The 13,393-nt window shown below is 36.2% G+C and overlaps 1 protein-coding gene across 1 annotated transcript in view; it reads right to left on the bottom strand.

The window, feature by feature from the left end:
• Positions 1-13,393, bottom strand: part of Wdr44 (WD repeat domain 44) — a 101,565-nt gene that overhangs the window by 13,891 nt on the left and 74,281 nt on the right. The window contains 1 exon segment of the mRNA XM_004645685.2: positions 8,900-9,013. Coding sequence (XP_004645742.1) covers positions 8,900-9,013 — 114 coding nt within the window.

Raw genomic sequence — 13,393 nt, 5'->3', positions numbered from 1 at the left:
TACTCAGACAAAGGTCTGCTCTCTAGAATTTATAAAGAACTAAAAAACACTAGAACCCCAAAATTTAAAGACCCAGTCCAGAAATGGGCATCCGAGATGAACACACTCTTCTCAGAGGATGAAATTAAAGAAGCAAATAAATATATGAAAAATTACTCCACATCTCTAGCCATCTGTGAAATGCAAATTAAAACAGCATTGACCTATCTCACCCCAGAAAGGATGACTATCATAAAGAAATGAATCAAAAACAAATGTTGGAGAGGATGGGGGAAAAAGGAACCCTTCTCCACTGCTGGTGGGAATGTAGACTGGTGCAACTGTTATGGAAATCGGTGTGGAGACTTCTTAGAAGATTTGGACTGGAAATCCCATTAAACCAGCTATTCCTCTACTGGAAATTTTCCCAGAGGATTTGAAAACATCATATCATTGTGATATATGTGTGTCTATGTTTATAGCAGCACAATTTGTGATAGCCAAATCTTGGAAACAACTAAGATGCCCATCACTTGAGGAATGGATGAAAAAGCTGTGGTATTTTTATACAATGGAGTATTACTCAGCTATAAAGAATGATAAACTTGAAGCTTTTATTTTGAAGTAGATGCCACTTGCAGATATACTCATAAGTGAAATAAACCAGACACACATGTGTAAATATCATATAGTTTCCCTAGTATAAGAACTCAAAAGAAGAAATACAAATAGAAAGGTATAATACAACTAAAAGGAAAGTAAGAACTTGAGGACTAATTAAGAGAGGGAAAAGAGAAGAGATAGGAAACATGATAGTGACAAGCCATACAGCTATATGTAGAAGATAGGCAAGGCAATGATCCTGAGAATCTCCAGAAAATTTTTGAATCTAGCAGTTATTTGGAAAGATTATCACCCTAACTATATATACACTGACACCTGTGAACTAAGCTATTGCACTGCAGATGGTAACTTGTAGTAGTAGGTTCATGCTTGGAATGCCTGTCATTCTGGTCTTCTGAATATGGGCTGCTTGTCATGACATGCTAGTTGCTGCTGTGCTATCTCTCGGGTAGATGATTGTTCCAAAAGAAGGGGGTGATGAATGAAGGCAGGAGACAGGAAACGGAATATTGTGGGCCTGTCCTGCTTCAAGGTTGTATATGGTTAGATTTCTGAAGTTATGTGTAAACATAAGAATTATATAATTCTTTATGCCTATTTTTAAAATATATTCTAATTTTTAAATGTTTTTTCATCATATTGTGCAGGGACTTAAAGTTCAACATTTCAATACTTGATGAAAAATACCTGTTCCATGTTATGCCTAAGATGTTTGATACTCAGACAGATAGTGAGGTTAGGCTTAACAGCCTAGTTTGTATGGTAATAACAATAAGCTTCTCATCTGGAGGGTTAACAACATAAGTTTGCGGACCAAAATTAGAGAAAAATGAGGACCGCAAGGACAGCTAACATTTTGGCCCTAGCCTTCCAAGGTCAAGTAAGACTCAGGACATAATGAGAACTTGTACTGTAATGTCATGTAACTCAGTAGTGTCTCAAATTTTCTGATCAAGGAGATTATGGGGCCAAAGAGGAAAGTGATCGATGATGTAGCATGTGCCTAAGGAGAGTCACATGGAGAGAAAACATTCTATCAGGCTTTCACAGAGAGCACACTGGTCAAGCACTAGCCGTGACTCATCCACATGGCTGACACTGACAAAGGATCTACAATCTGAGGTACAGGATCTCAGGATAAATCCTGAGGGGATTTCACTGACCTTATTAGACCCAGAAGCTATAACTCTTGTTGCATAGGTCTTGCTTTATCTTGGTGTTAACCATCCAGCAGAAAATTATAAAAATGAAGTATAAGAAGTAAAGCCATGTTGTTATGTTGAGCTGTAGGGGACTCAGGTCAACAATTTCTGACATTGCCAGTGAAGTGGAAGACCCAACACTATTATGAACTACTGGACTCTTTTAGAATATTTTGCCGAGTTAACACATCTATAATATTCAAATAATGGAAGTAAACAAAAAAGGGGATACAGATGAATGTTCATTTTTTATCTGTGTATTCAAAATGGTTAGGATAGTTACATTCTCTTAATGAACAGAGGGATTTGTTCTAATAGTGTTTGTAAATAGGATATCATGTCTGCATCTTGTACAGCAAATAACCACTAGGAAGAATGTATGCCATGTGTTAATTGTTGAAACTATCCTACCAATTTGGTTTGAAACTGTCTCACTGCTATTTGTTTCTCAATGAAATTATGGAAAAAATATAATAAAGGAAAAAATTGTTTTCTGTTGATTAGTAACAACTATATAAAAATTAATCCAATAGCTCATTATTCATTAAAACTGGCTTAAGGCTAGGTATGGTGGTGCATACCTAAAATCCCAGCACTGGCAAGCAGGCCGAGGAGGCCTGCAGTGAGTTCGAGGCCAGACTGAACTATACAGCAAGACCCTATCTCAAAACAAGCAAAGAAACAGGCAGCTTTATTCAGGGATGGTGGTGTAGCTCAGTGGTAGAGTGTATTCTTAGCATGTATCAGGGCCTGATTTCAGTCTTTAGGACCAACATTCATACCTGCCTTCCAAAAACCACAATCCCCCCAAATAAAATATGGATTTATTCAGCTCTAGCTTTAAGCATATGAAAAAGAGGTGAAGATATCTTTAAAATATTACGTGAAGGGGTTATAACATGTTAAAATGTCAGGAGATGTCTATCAAATACTTATTCATTAAATTAAATTAAACTTCTTTCACTAAGCATACAGATCTTAGGAATCAAGAAATTAGATGTAAATTGAACCGCTATTTGTAATTAGCTTTGTGATGATACTGGCCACAAGCCCAGTATCCTCATGTAGAAACAGAAAACCACACACACACACACAGACACACAGACACACACAGTGCATGGACTATTACTCTAATAACTAACAAGTAATTATTTAATACTATGGATCGAACCCATTGCCTTAACACTGAGTTTGTCCCCAGCACCCCCCAGCCCCCTAACCCCACTTCTTTTGAGACAGGGCCTTGCTAAGTTGCTCAGGTTGGACTTAAACTTACTATCCTCCCTTACTCTCCCAGAGTGCTCAGCTTACAGGCACATACCACCACACCTGGGTAACAAGCTAATTTCTATTACCTTCCATAAAATAAGTCTTCAACAAACAGAAAATCCACTACAGACACTGACTATGAAAAGACACTGAAAGTAAACAATAGCAAAGTAAGATCTTAAAACTTTCAAAGTTAAAAGAAGTAGTGTAACTAATTTAAGCATTGTGATGTTCCTATCCTTCAGTGGCTTTTAGAATCTCGTAACACTTAAGAAAAAGCAGAAGTTTTAAAGAATATAAGACTGGTGACACAGAACTCAGTGAAATAGGACAGTATTTATTTTAGTTGTCTGGGAATGCATTAAGGAGATGGGATTGAAGAACAATATTAAAGGATTAATATATTTTAGTTAGGTGAAGAAAGACAAAGGCACTCTATAGGTGGGGCTAGAACACCAGAAATTTTGTTCCTTTCCTCTGGCTAAGTAGAGGGTAGGAGGATTCGGGATAGGAATATAATCCTTAGGGATTATTCTTATGTGGAGCAGAGTTTTACTCAAATAAATCCTCACTAGGAGTCCTCAAACTACTTATGGAGGGTGGGTTTTGTTTATATTTCTGGTAAATCATGGACAAGAACTATTAAAAATATAGAAAACAATTACTAGAAAAAATGAAAATATAAAAATATAAGGCCTACTTTTAGTATTATACAAGTAGATACCCTGTTTTTTTATGTATTTAGTACAGGGTCTACTGGGTCTCACTACATAGATCAGACTCAGTGATTCTCCTGTTTTCAGCCTCCCAAGTGTTGGGATTACAGGTGTGCACCCACCACATCCAGTCTGATGCACTGGCTTGAAAAGCTTACATTCAACAAGGATGAAATTACTCTGAAACACTTCCTTAACAACTTCTAAATATTTTACTATGGGTTTCTGTATTATTTCTGTGCCGATTGGTATTTGTATTATTAAAAACCATTAAGACGCACTTTATAAAGTGTTATTAGCTTGAAAATACCTCACAAGTATTGTCACTGAGATAAGTAGGTTGCTGGACTGCTACTAAGTCATATTTCTAGTACCACTTTATGAGATTTGCTAATATTGTTTTTTTTTAAATGTATTTGGTAGAGGTTCTCACTACGCAGCTCTGGCTCCTAGTGATCTTCCTATTTTCAGCCTCCCCAGTGCTGGGATTACAGGCATGTGCCACCACGCCGACTCGGTGGCTGGCTCAGTGCACGTGGGAGCAGGGTCAGTGTGGCATGTGGTGCCAGGGGTTGAACCCTGGTGCCTGTGCTTGCCTAAGCAGGTGCTTAGTCCACTGAGCTATCTCACCAGCTCCCTCTTATGAGATTTGGAAAGAATGTCAAAATAAAGTCTATAAACTAATAAGATAAACTATCTTTAAATTAGTTACTCAGAATACAAGATATTGGCATGTAAAGTCTAAACAATATTAGCAGAAACACTTCTTTTCAGTGATCTAATAGAAATTAGTAATATACAATTTGCTTTTCCCTTCCTTCTTTTCTCCATTCCCCCATTATAGTTTCTTTCCTTTAGAAGTTTCTTTCCATGTTATAATATCTACTGTATTATTTTGGACTTTATTTACTCTTTCAGATTTTCATACTATGGAGACAATACAATGTTTGCACATGTGGATCTGGCTTGAATATGGTCTCAAGTTGCATCCATTTACCTATAAAAGTCTCCACTTTATTCTTCTTTATGGTTAAGTAATACTCTATTGTATAAAAAGACCATATATTTTTTATCCATTCCTTGGTTGATGGTCATTGGGTTGTTTTCAAGATCTAGCTACTCAAAACTGTACTGCTAAAAAAAATTCTGCTAGGGCGGGCCAAATAGCTCAGTGGACTAAAGTGCCTGCTTACGCAGGTGCAGCAACTGAGGTTCGATCCCCCATGTGCCGTGTAGGCCCTGCCCCTGGGGCAGTCTGAGAGGGCCACTGAGATTGGCATAGTGGTGTGCGCCTGTATTCCCAGTGCTTGGAAGGTTGAAAAACAGGAAGATCACTATAGGTCTGATCTATGTAGTGAGACCCTGTACTAACATACATTAAAAAAATTGTGCTGCTATAAACATAGGTGCACATGTATTGCTGTGGTATGATTAATTTAATTCTTGTGAGAAGATACTCAGAAAGGGAATAGCTAGCCAAATTGGACCTCCAATCCTAGTTTTTTTTGAGGAATCTCCACAATTATTTCCCCAGTGGTTGTGCCAGTATGCAGTCCCACCAACAGTGGGTTCCTTTTACCCTCCAGTCCCTCCAGCATTTGTTATTGGTTGATTTCCTGATAATACCCATTTTTTTTCCAGGGTGAGAAGGAATCTCAGTGTTGCTTTAATTTGTATCTCTTGAATGACTAGTGATGTTGAACATATATATATATATATATATATATATATATATATATATATATATATTTATTTGCTGTCTGTAATGATGCCCCTTTCTGGACTCTTTACATTTGGGAGGTGTGATTTTAGTTATACGTTCTTGTTCAGTTATATGCTATACATTCTTTATATATTCTAAACAGCAATCCTTTGTCTGAGGAAGAGCTGGCAAACATTTGTATTCTACATTGTGGGTTGTCTGTTCACTATGTTGATGGTTTCTCTTGCTGTGCAAAAAAAAAAAAAGCTTTTTAGTAAGATGAGATCCCAGTTGTAGATTCTTTGTGTGTTCCTGTGCCATTAGGGTTCTATTCATAAAACCTGCACTTATGCCTGCACCTATGTCTTCAAGAGTTCTACCTAGACTACCTTCTAGAAAATTTAATATTTGTTTTAATATTTAGATCTTTGATCCATTTTAAATTTAGCTTATACACAAAACTTTTAAAAAAATCCTTCTTAAAGAAACAATGATCTTTTATATTTGGAGCATATAAATACAGAGTATATTGTAAAACACTTTTGTTTGTGTCTTCAATTTTAGTTAAGGCAGTAGTAATGATTAATTTATGTATCAATCTGTAAGGTTATAGTACTCAGCCATCAAATCGAACAGTAATTTGGTTCAACTCCTATTTCCAGCTTATAGGGTGTCCCACAATTACATGAGCTAAATCCTTAAAATAAACCTTTTTAGAGTAGAACAGTGGTGCTTAAGAAGAGCACAGGGGTAGGGGAACAGAGGAAAGTTGCATAACAGGTACCAAAGTACAGTTAGCTAGGAGAAATAAGTTCTAGTGTTCTACAACATAGTAGTGTATCTATAATTTACAATAACTTACTAAATATTTTAGGATTTTGAAACTACCCAATATAAAGAAATGGTAGTTACTTAAGGTAATGGAAATGCTAATTACCCTGATTTTATTATTATATATGGTACACATGCTTTGAAATATCACAATATAAAAAGGTTAATCAAAAATACAGTGTTTAGATAAAAAATGATTGCAGCAAAAGAAACATTACTCCTTACACTATTTCTCTTCACCTAGAACACACTTATCTCATTGTTATTGCCACTTTTTCTGTTTTTTTATGACAGGGTCTTGCTATGTAGCTTAGTCTGACTGTAAATGGACTATGTAGTCCAGGTTGGCCACAAACTTATGCCAATTCCTGCCTCAGCCCTCTGAGTGGTGGGATTTCTGGCACTTGCCACCATGCCTGTCAATTTTTTGCCACTTTCTGAGGAAGTTCTGGAAGTCCTCTTTCCTGGTGTGATCAAAATTGTACTGAATGCTCCTGCTGACTGCCATTTAATAGAAAAGTGGGCTCGTGAAGACATTATGGCAAATGTGTCTTCACCTTCTTCACTGGATCTGCTACCACATGACTTTTGGCTCCTCCCCAAAGTCAAAATGATCACAAGAAGTAAATATTTTGAATTGATTTAGGACTGAGGCAGACAGAATGGTACAACTAAAGATACCTCTTAAAGGATTTCCAGCGCAGCTTCAGGAGCTGGCAAGAATAATGGGGTATGTTTAATGTGAGGGGAATATTTTGAGGGGGATTACTGGCAATTTGTTTTTTCTATAAAAAATTAACAAAAAACCCCCACTCATTGTATTTTTGACCATAGTTTATAAATAAAAATTACAATTATTATGTATCAAACTTTAAAAAATATTAAAATTACATATGTATAATAAGGTTGCTTCTCTGGAGACTCCTGGCTAATTTGGTGGCCAATGGAGATTTAATACCTTCCAGTTATTGTCACACGTCAGATTAATACATCGTTTGTTTTAAGAAAGTCAAGAGTGTAAAGGTTCCAACTACTTGTTTTGTTTTACTTAGTCTAAATGAATATGATTATCAGGTTAAGGACAGCTCAAATTTCCATCTTCTGACAACTCAGGGGCATAGGCAAGGGAAGAAGTACAAAAATAGGACTGTTTTAGAAGCAGAATACCATTGGGACAAGCTTATTTTGTACAGTGAAAGAGAGTGATTATAACACATGGTTATGAAAAGCATCCAGGACATCTAAACAGGTGTGACAGGCACAGCAGTTTATAATTGGTGTGATTGAAAGATGAAGCCCAACTTTGTCAACACACACCAGTGACTCTTCAGTACACAACGTGGCTATCTGTGGCTAGATGAGGTTCTCTTGACATTGTTAAAATATCTGGGCACAACTTATATCCCTGACATCATTTGCTTAAGTCAGTTCCTTCTTCTCAATTTAAAGCTTCTAAATACTTGCATTACTTTCCCCTTCAAATTCCTAATATATTTTATTTACTTTAAAAGGAATATAACAAAGTTTCAAAACAGGTTAGAAGAGTTACAAAAAACAATATATTGCACTTGTTGTCTTTGTAGTAATTGATAATGAGTATAAGATGCAAACATGACATCTCATCCAAACAATACTAGCACAAATCCTTCTTTTCAATGAACTAAGAAAAACTAACTGCATTACTATACAAAGAAAGTATGGGGTATCACACAAGGTTTCCAAAAAAAATTTCATACTTCAAACACTGTCTATAAAATTTAAAACACTGTAAATTTTAATAAAACTGTTGAGATATTCAACATCAAAACAGCCCCTATACTTGTTAAATAATTTTGCTCCAAAAGATCACAAAATGAATTATTAAATAAAAGTTATAAATTTCATGACTTTAGCAGATATGTCTCAAGGCAGACTTGATTAGAGAGATTAGACTTCCTTCACTTTTGTAGTGGAAGTCACATTCATTTTCCTTAGGATACTTAGTTCTCATAATTACTGCTAATAAAAAAGCAAAAAGTAAGAAATATACGGACATATCTAAATAGAAGCTGTTCATATAAATATGTACTTATTAGCCCAAACAATTCTCTCTTTTAAAACTTAATTTGTTGATATCTTGTCGATTCAGTTGTGGTAATTTGTACCTTTCTAGGAATCTGTCCATTTTTTCTGTGTCTTCTATTCTGTGAGAGTAAAGATTCTCAAAGTAACTATTGATAATCTTCTGAATTTTCACTGAGTCTGTGGTAATTACACCCTTTTCATTCCTTATTGCTTGTATTTGAATTTTTTTTTCCTCTTTTTGATGAGGTTAGCTAGGGGCTTATCGATTTTATTTAATCTTTCAAAGAACCAGCTTTTTGCTTTTTTAATTCTTTGAACTGTTTTCTTCGTCTCAGTTGAATTAATTTCTGTTCTAATCTTTATGATTTCTTCCTGTCTTTGGGCTCTCCCACAAAGGACATATGAACATCCAAACAGTTGAGAGCATAATAACCATAAAAAGACGACATTTGTTTTTCTCCTAAAGCCACAGCAATATAGAGTAACATACAAGTCAAATTCGCATTTCTTACTTTAGACCATGAAAGATCAAGGAGATCAGCAGTGTGTCCTTTATATTTGCAAAATGGCCGTTGTCAAAAGGGTGCATTTTTGTCATCTGGGTCTTCCTCAGTTCCACAGCACACCTATATAGACACAGAGATAAATTGTAAAACTGAGGTGTAAAACTAGCAAAACAAGTTTCACACTCTTTACCCAACACCTGTTCTCTCATCAAGTGGTATAATGCTTAATTACTTGAGCCCCAAGAGGAAATGCCCATTTACACTGATCAACTATTTATTACCTCTTCTGTCTAGCTCTTTAACCTACCAAAGATCATTCCTGAAGATATGCTTTTCTTTCATGATCTCTTCCCTCCCTAACAGAGCCCCTCCTTTGTCCTTTTCTGAGCAACTGTTCCTCCAGGAGGGGTGGCCCGGGATGAATCATAATTGGCCTAAGGTAATGAAGTTTAGCTCATTCCCCCTCCCAATGTGAGTGGTTGAGGCCCAGGCATATGCAATAATTTTCATCAATTAGATACAAGGGAAAGTTTATACTGGGTAGGATGGATAAAGTGAAGTTTCAAGAGAGATTTCCTTGCTCTTAAAAAGGGGCTTAAAGGACATTCCTTTTTTGTGCCTTTGAAAGTTGCTGCCTGTATGTGACACCACCTAAGACTGTAGCAGCTACTATATCTTAGGTGGAGGGGAAAAAGCTCAAGGGAACAAAAGAATAGAGTACAAAGCCAGAAGATGGTAGCACAATTTATCCCTGGTGACACTACTGAGCTGCTGAATTAACCACGTCTGGAACCGTCTTATCTCTAGACGTGCTTCATCATTGATTAAGCCATTTTCAGTTGGGTTTCTGCTATTTGGAGCAAAAACCACTTTCACAGAATTAGGTAGAAAATAATGCGATACATGAGCACCATGTATTTGGTTATAACTTGCCATTTATAGTCATTATCTGAATGAGTTTTAGCCTGTCTTTGACATATGTATTAACATTATGAGGATGAAGAAATTAGAGAAAAACTAGGGCTCATACAGGTTAGAATAACATATTAAAGGTCATCTAGTCACTCCAAATAGACACAAAGAAGCAGTATAAGTCCTCTCCAGATTTATCTCTCAGCTGTTTCAGAGGATGTAGCAGGGGCAAAAATATGTAGTATTAGCTATACTTTGCACATCTAGGGAAGAGTGGATAAGATGATGAGGAAGGAGAAAAAAGATTATGGAGATATGCAAGATCATTTGTACTAAGCAATCAAGATAGGTACTTGGAAACCACATCAGAAAGAGTCTACAATTTATGGCTTAAACATTCAGCTATATCTATGTTTTAATTATTAAGTTTACTGCACAATTTAGATATTCATAATGATCATTTTCATCACAGGGAATTTGTACCTATACATGATATATCTTGACTCTTTTTTTTCCATTCCCCTCCTCTCCTTTCAACCTCTCTTCTAATCCTTAAAGAAAAACTGTTTCTATTTCTTCCTTCTGTTCCTATCTTCTCCTCTGTCCCCCTTTCCTTCTGAACAATTCCTTCCTATTTCACAATTTCTATTATACACTTTAGTTCTCATTTACACTTTCATTTCCTCACACCAGAGAGAAAATGTTATATTTATACATTCGAGTCTAATTTCACTTAAGAGTACAATCTCCATTCATTCAGCTATCAATGTCTCAAGGTTATCCTTCTTTATGGCTGAGCAATACTCCATCATATAAAAAAGTCCCCTTTAAAAATCTATTCAGTGCTTGATGGAACTTGGGCTGCTTCTAAGATTCGTTTATGCATCATTCAAGTATGATGTGCCTAATTCTTTTGTGGGGAGGGTACCAGGAATTGTACTCAGGACCTTGCACTTGCCAGGCAGGCTCTGTGTCACTGACTTATAACCTTGGCACCAATGCATTTTCTAAAAATGATTTCTATTATTTTATTTCATTTTAACTTATTTGCTACAGGCTCACTATATGCAGCTTGGACTCCTAGTAATTCTGGCTCAGCCTTCTCAGCACTGGGATTATAGATGCATACCACCACACCTGGTTTTGGTGACCTGCTCCTCATGGGGCCGGCACAGCATGCAATACCCGGGATCAAAACTGGGTCATTGCGTTTGCTAGGCAGGTGCTTACACCACTTGGCTATCTCTCCAGCCCAGCACTGATGCTTTTAACTCTTTGGGGAAGATACCAAGAAGATGAATAGCTGGGTCAAATGGGATTTTGAGAAATTTCCACACTGATTTCCTTAGTGGCCGCAATATTCTTCACTCCTATCAACAGTGGAAAAGGGTAACTTTTTACCCCATAGACCAGCCAATATTTGTTATTGGTTGATTTCTTTTTCTTTTTCTTTTTTTTTTTTTTTTGTGGGCCCGGGGAGTGAACTCAGGCTCTTGTGCTTGCCAGGCAAGCGCTTATTCTACTGAGCCATCTCCCCGGCCGGTTGATTTCTTGATAATAGACTTTCTTCTTGGAGTGAGAGGAAATCTCAACACTGTTTTAATTTGCATCTACTGACTGACCAGAGATATTGAACATTTTTTTCATATGCTTATCTGCTACTTTTATTTCTGCCTATGAGAAATGTCTATTCATTTCAAATGCCCACTTTTGGGCTGGATTGGGGAGCATCTGATTGCTCACAACTTTTCTATATTCTAGACATTAGTCCTTTGAGGAACACCTAAGGTTTTTTTTCTCACTATGTGGTTTGTCTTTTCACTCTGTTGGTGATTTCCTTTGTTGTGTAAAAGCTTTACAATAAGATGAGAACACAGTTGTTGATTCTTTGCAGCATTTCCTATGCAATCAGGATTTTGGTCATGAAATTTTTGCCTATGCCCATGTCTTCAAGAGTTCTATCTGTTCTTTATTCCAGTGGACTTAGTGTTTCTGTTTTAATATTTAGATCTCTGATCCATTTCTATGTTAGTTTAGTACATGGTGATAGACAAGAGAAGCAATTAAGCATATGAAAAAGAGGGAATCATCAGCATTTATAACAAAGAGAAGCCAATACATATCAGTTATAACCATTAACGTAAATGATCTCAATTCACTAATCAAAAGAACAGCCTGGCAGAATGACTCAACAGTATGTTGGAATAAACAAATCCATTTAACTCAAAAAGAAATTCACAGCCTGAAAAGCAAAGGATGGAAAACAATATGCCATGCAACAAGAACTCAGAAAAGAACAGGTAGCTATTATATTTTCAGACAGTGTGAACTTCAAACCAAGAATGATAAAAAGAGATAAAGGTCACTCACTACATACTTTTGAAAGAAAATTCTAAGAGACAAAAATTATAAATATATATGCACCAAAACAGGTACACCCAATTGTATAAAACAAATATTAACAGACATGAAAAAAACAAATACGTATGAACATGATTTTAATGGAGGAACCTCAATACCCCACTGTCACAAATACACTGATCAACTAGACAAAATATCATCAAAGAAGTATCAGAACTGAACCAAACCTGTGAAAAAAATGGACTTAGTAGATGCCTTCAGACAGTTCTACCCCACAACATCAGAATATACATTCTTCACAACTGTGCATGGGACATTCTCCGAAATAGACCAGATATTAGGTCATAGACCATGCTTAAGGAACTGAAATTATCCCATGCATATAATCTGATCATAGAACAATGAGACTGGTAATCAATGGCAAAAGAAACCATAAAAATTCCATAAATATAAGGAAATGACTTAATGCCCAAATGAAAAAGTGATCGGTCACTGATAAAATTAAAGAAATTAGACAATATCTATAGTTAAACGATAATGCTAATACAACATACTGGAGTTTATTGGGACACAATGAAAGCAGTACTAAGAGGGAAATTTAAAGTGGTGAATTCACATATAAGGAAAACAGAATGAGCTCAAATAACCTAGTATTGAACCCCAAACTTCTACAAAAAGAACAAGATATACCCAAAGCTTAGGGAGGATACAAAGTTCAGAGAAGAAATTAATACAACTGAGACTAATACACACACACACACACACGCACACACACACACACACACTCAATGAATCCAACAGTTTGTTCTTTGAAAAATTAAATAAAATTGACAAACCCTTAGCAAAGCTTATTAAAAAGAGGAAAAACTCAAATTCATGTGATTGGGCCTGGGAGATAGCTCAGAGGCATAAACACCTGCCTGGCAAGCACAAGGTCATGAGTTTGATCCCCTGTACAAAAAAGAAAAGAAAAAGGTATAAAATTCATGTGATTAGGAATGAAAAGGGTAAAATCACAATGGATCCTGTGGAAATCCAGAAGATAATCAATACCTACTTTAAGAACTTTTAGTAAGATGGAAAACACAGAAGAAATGGACAGAGTCCTAGATACATATGAATTACCAGTTAAATCAAGAAGATATAGGGGCCAGGGAGATGGCTCAGTAGAATAAGCGCTTACCTGGTAAGCACAAGGGCCTGAGTTCAATCCCTGGTTCCGCAAAA

Source organism: Octodon degus, unplaced genomic scaffold (assembly GCF_000260255.1).
Source record: "Octodon degus isolate 3935 unplaced genomic scaffold, OctDeg1.0 scaffold00236, whole genome shotgun sequence".
Classification (NCBI taxonomy): Eukaryota; Metazoa; Chordata; class Mammalia; order Rodentia; family Octodontidae; genus Octodon; species Octodon degus.
Note: the sequence above shows the minus strand (reverse complement) of the source record. Positions and strands in the feature narration are given on the sequence as shown.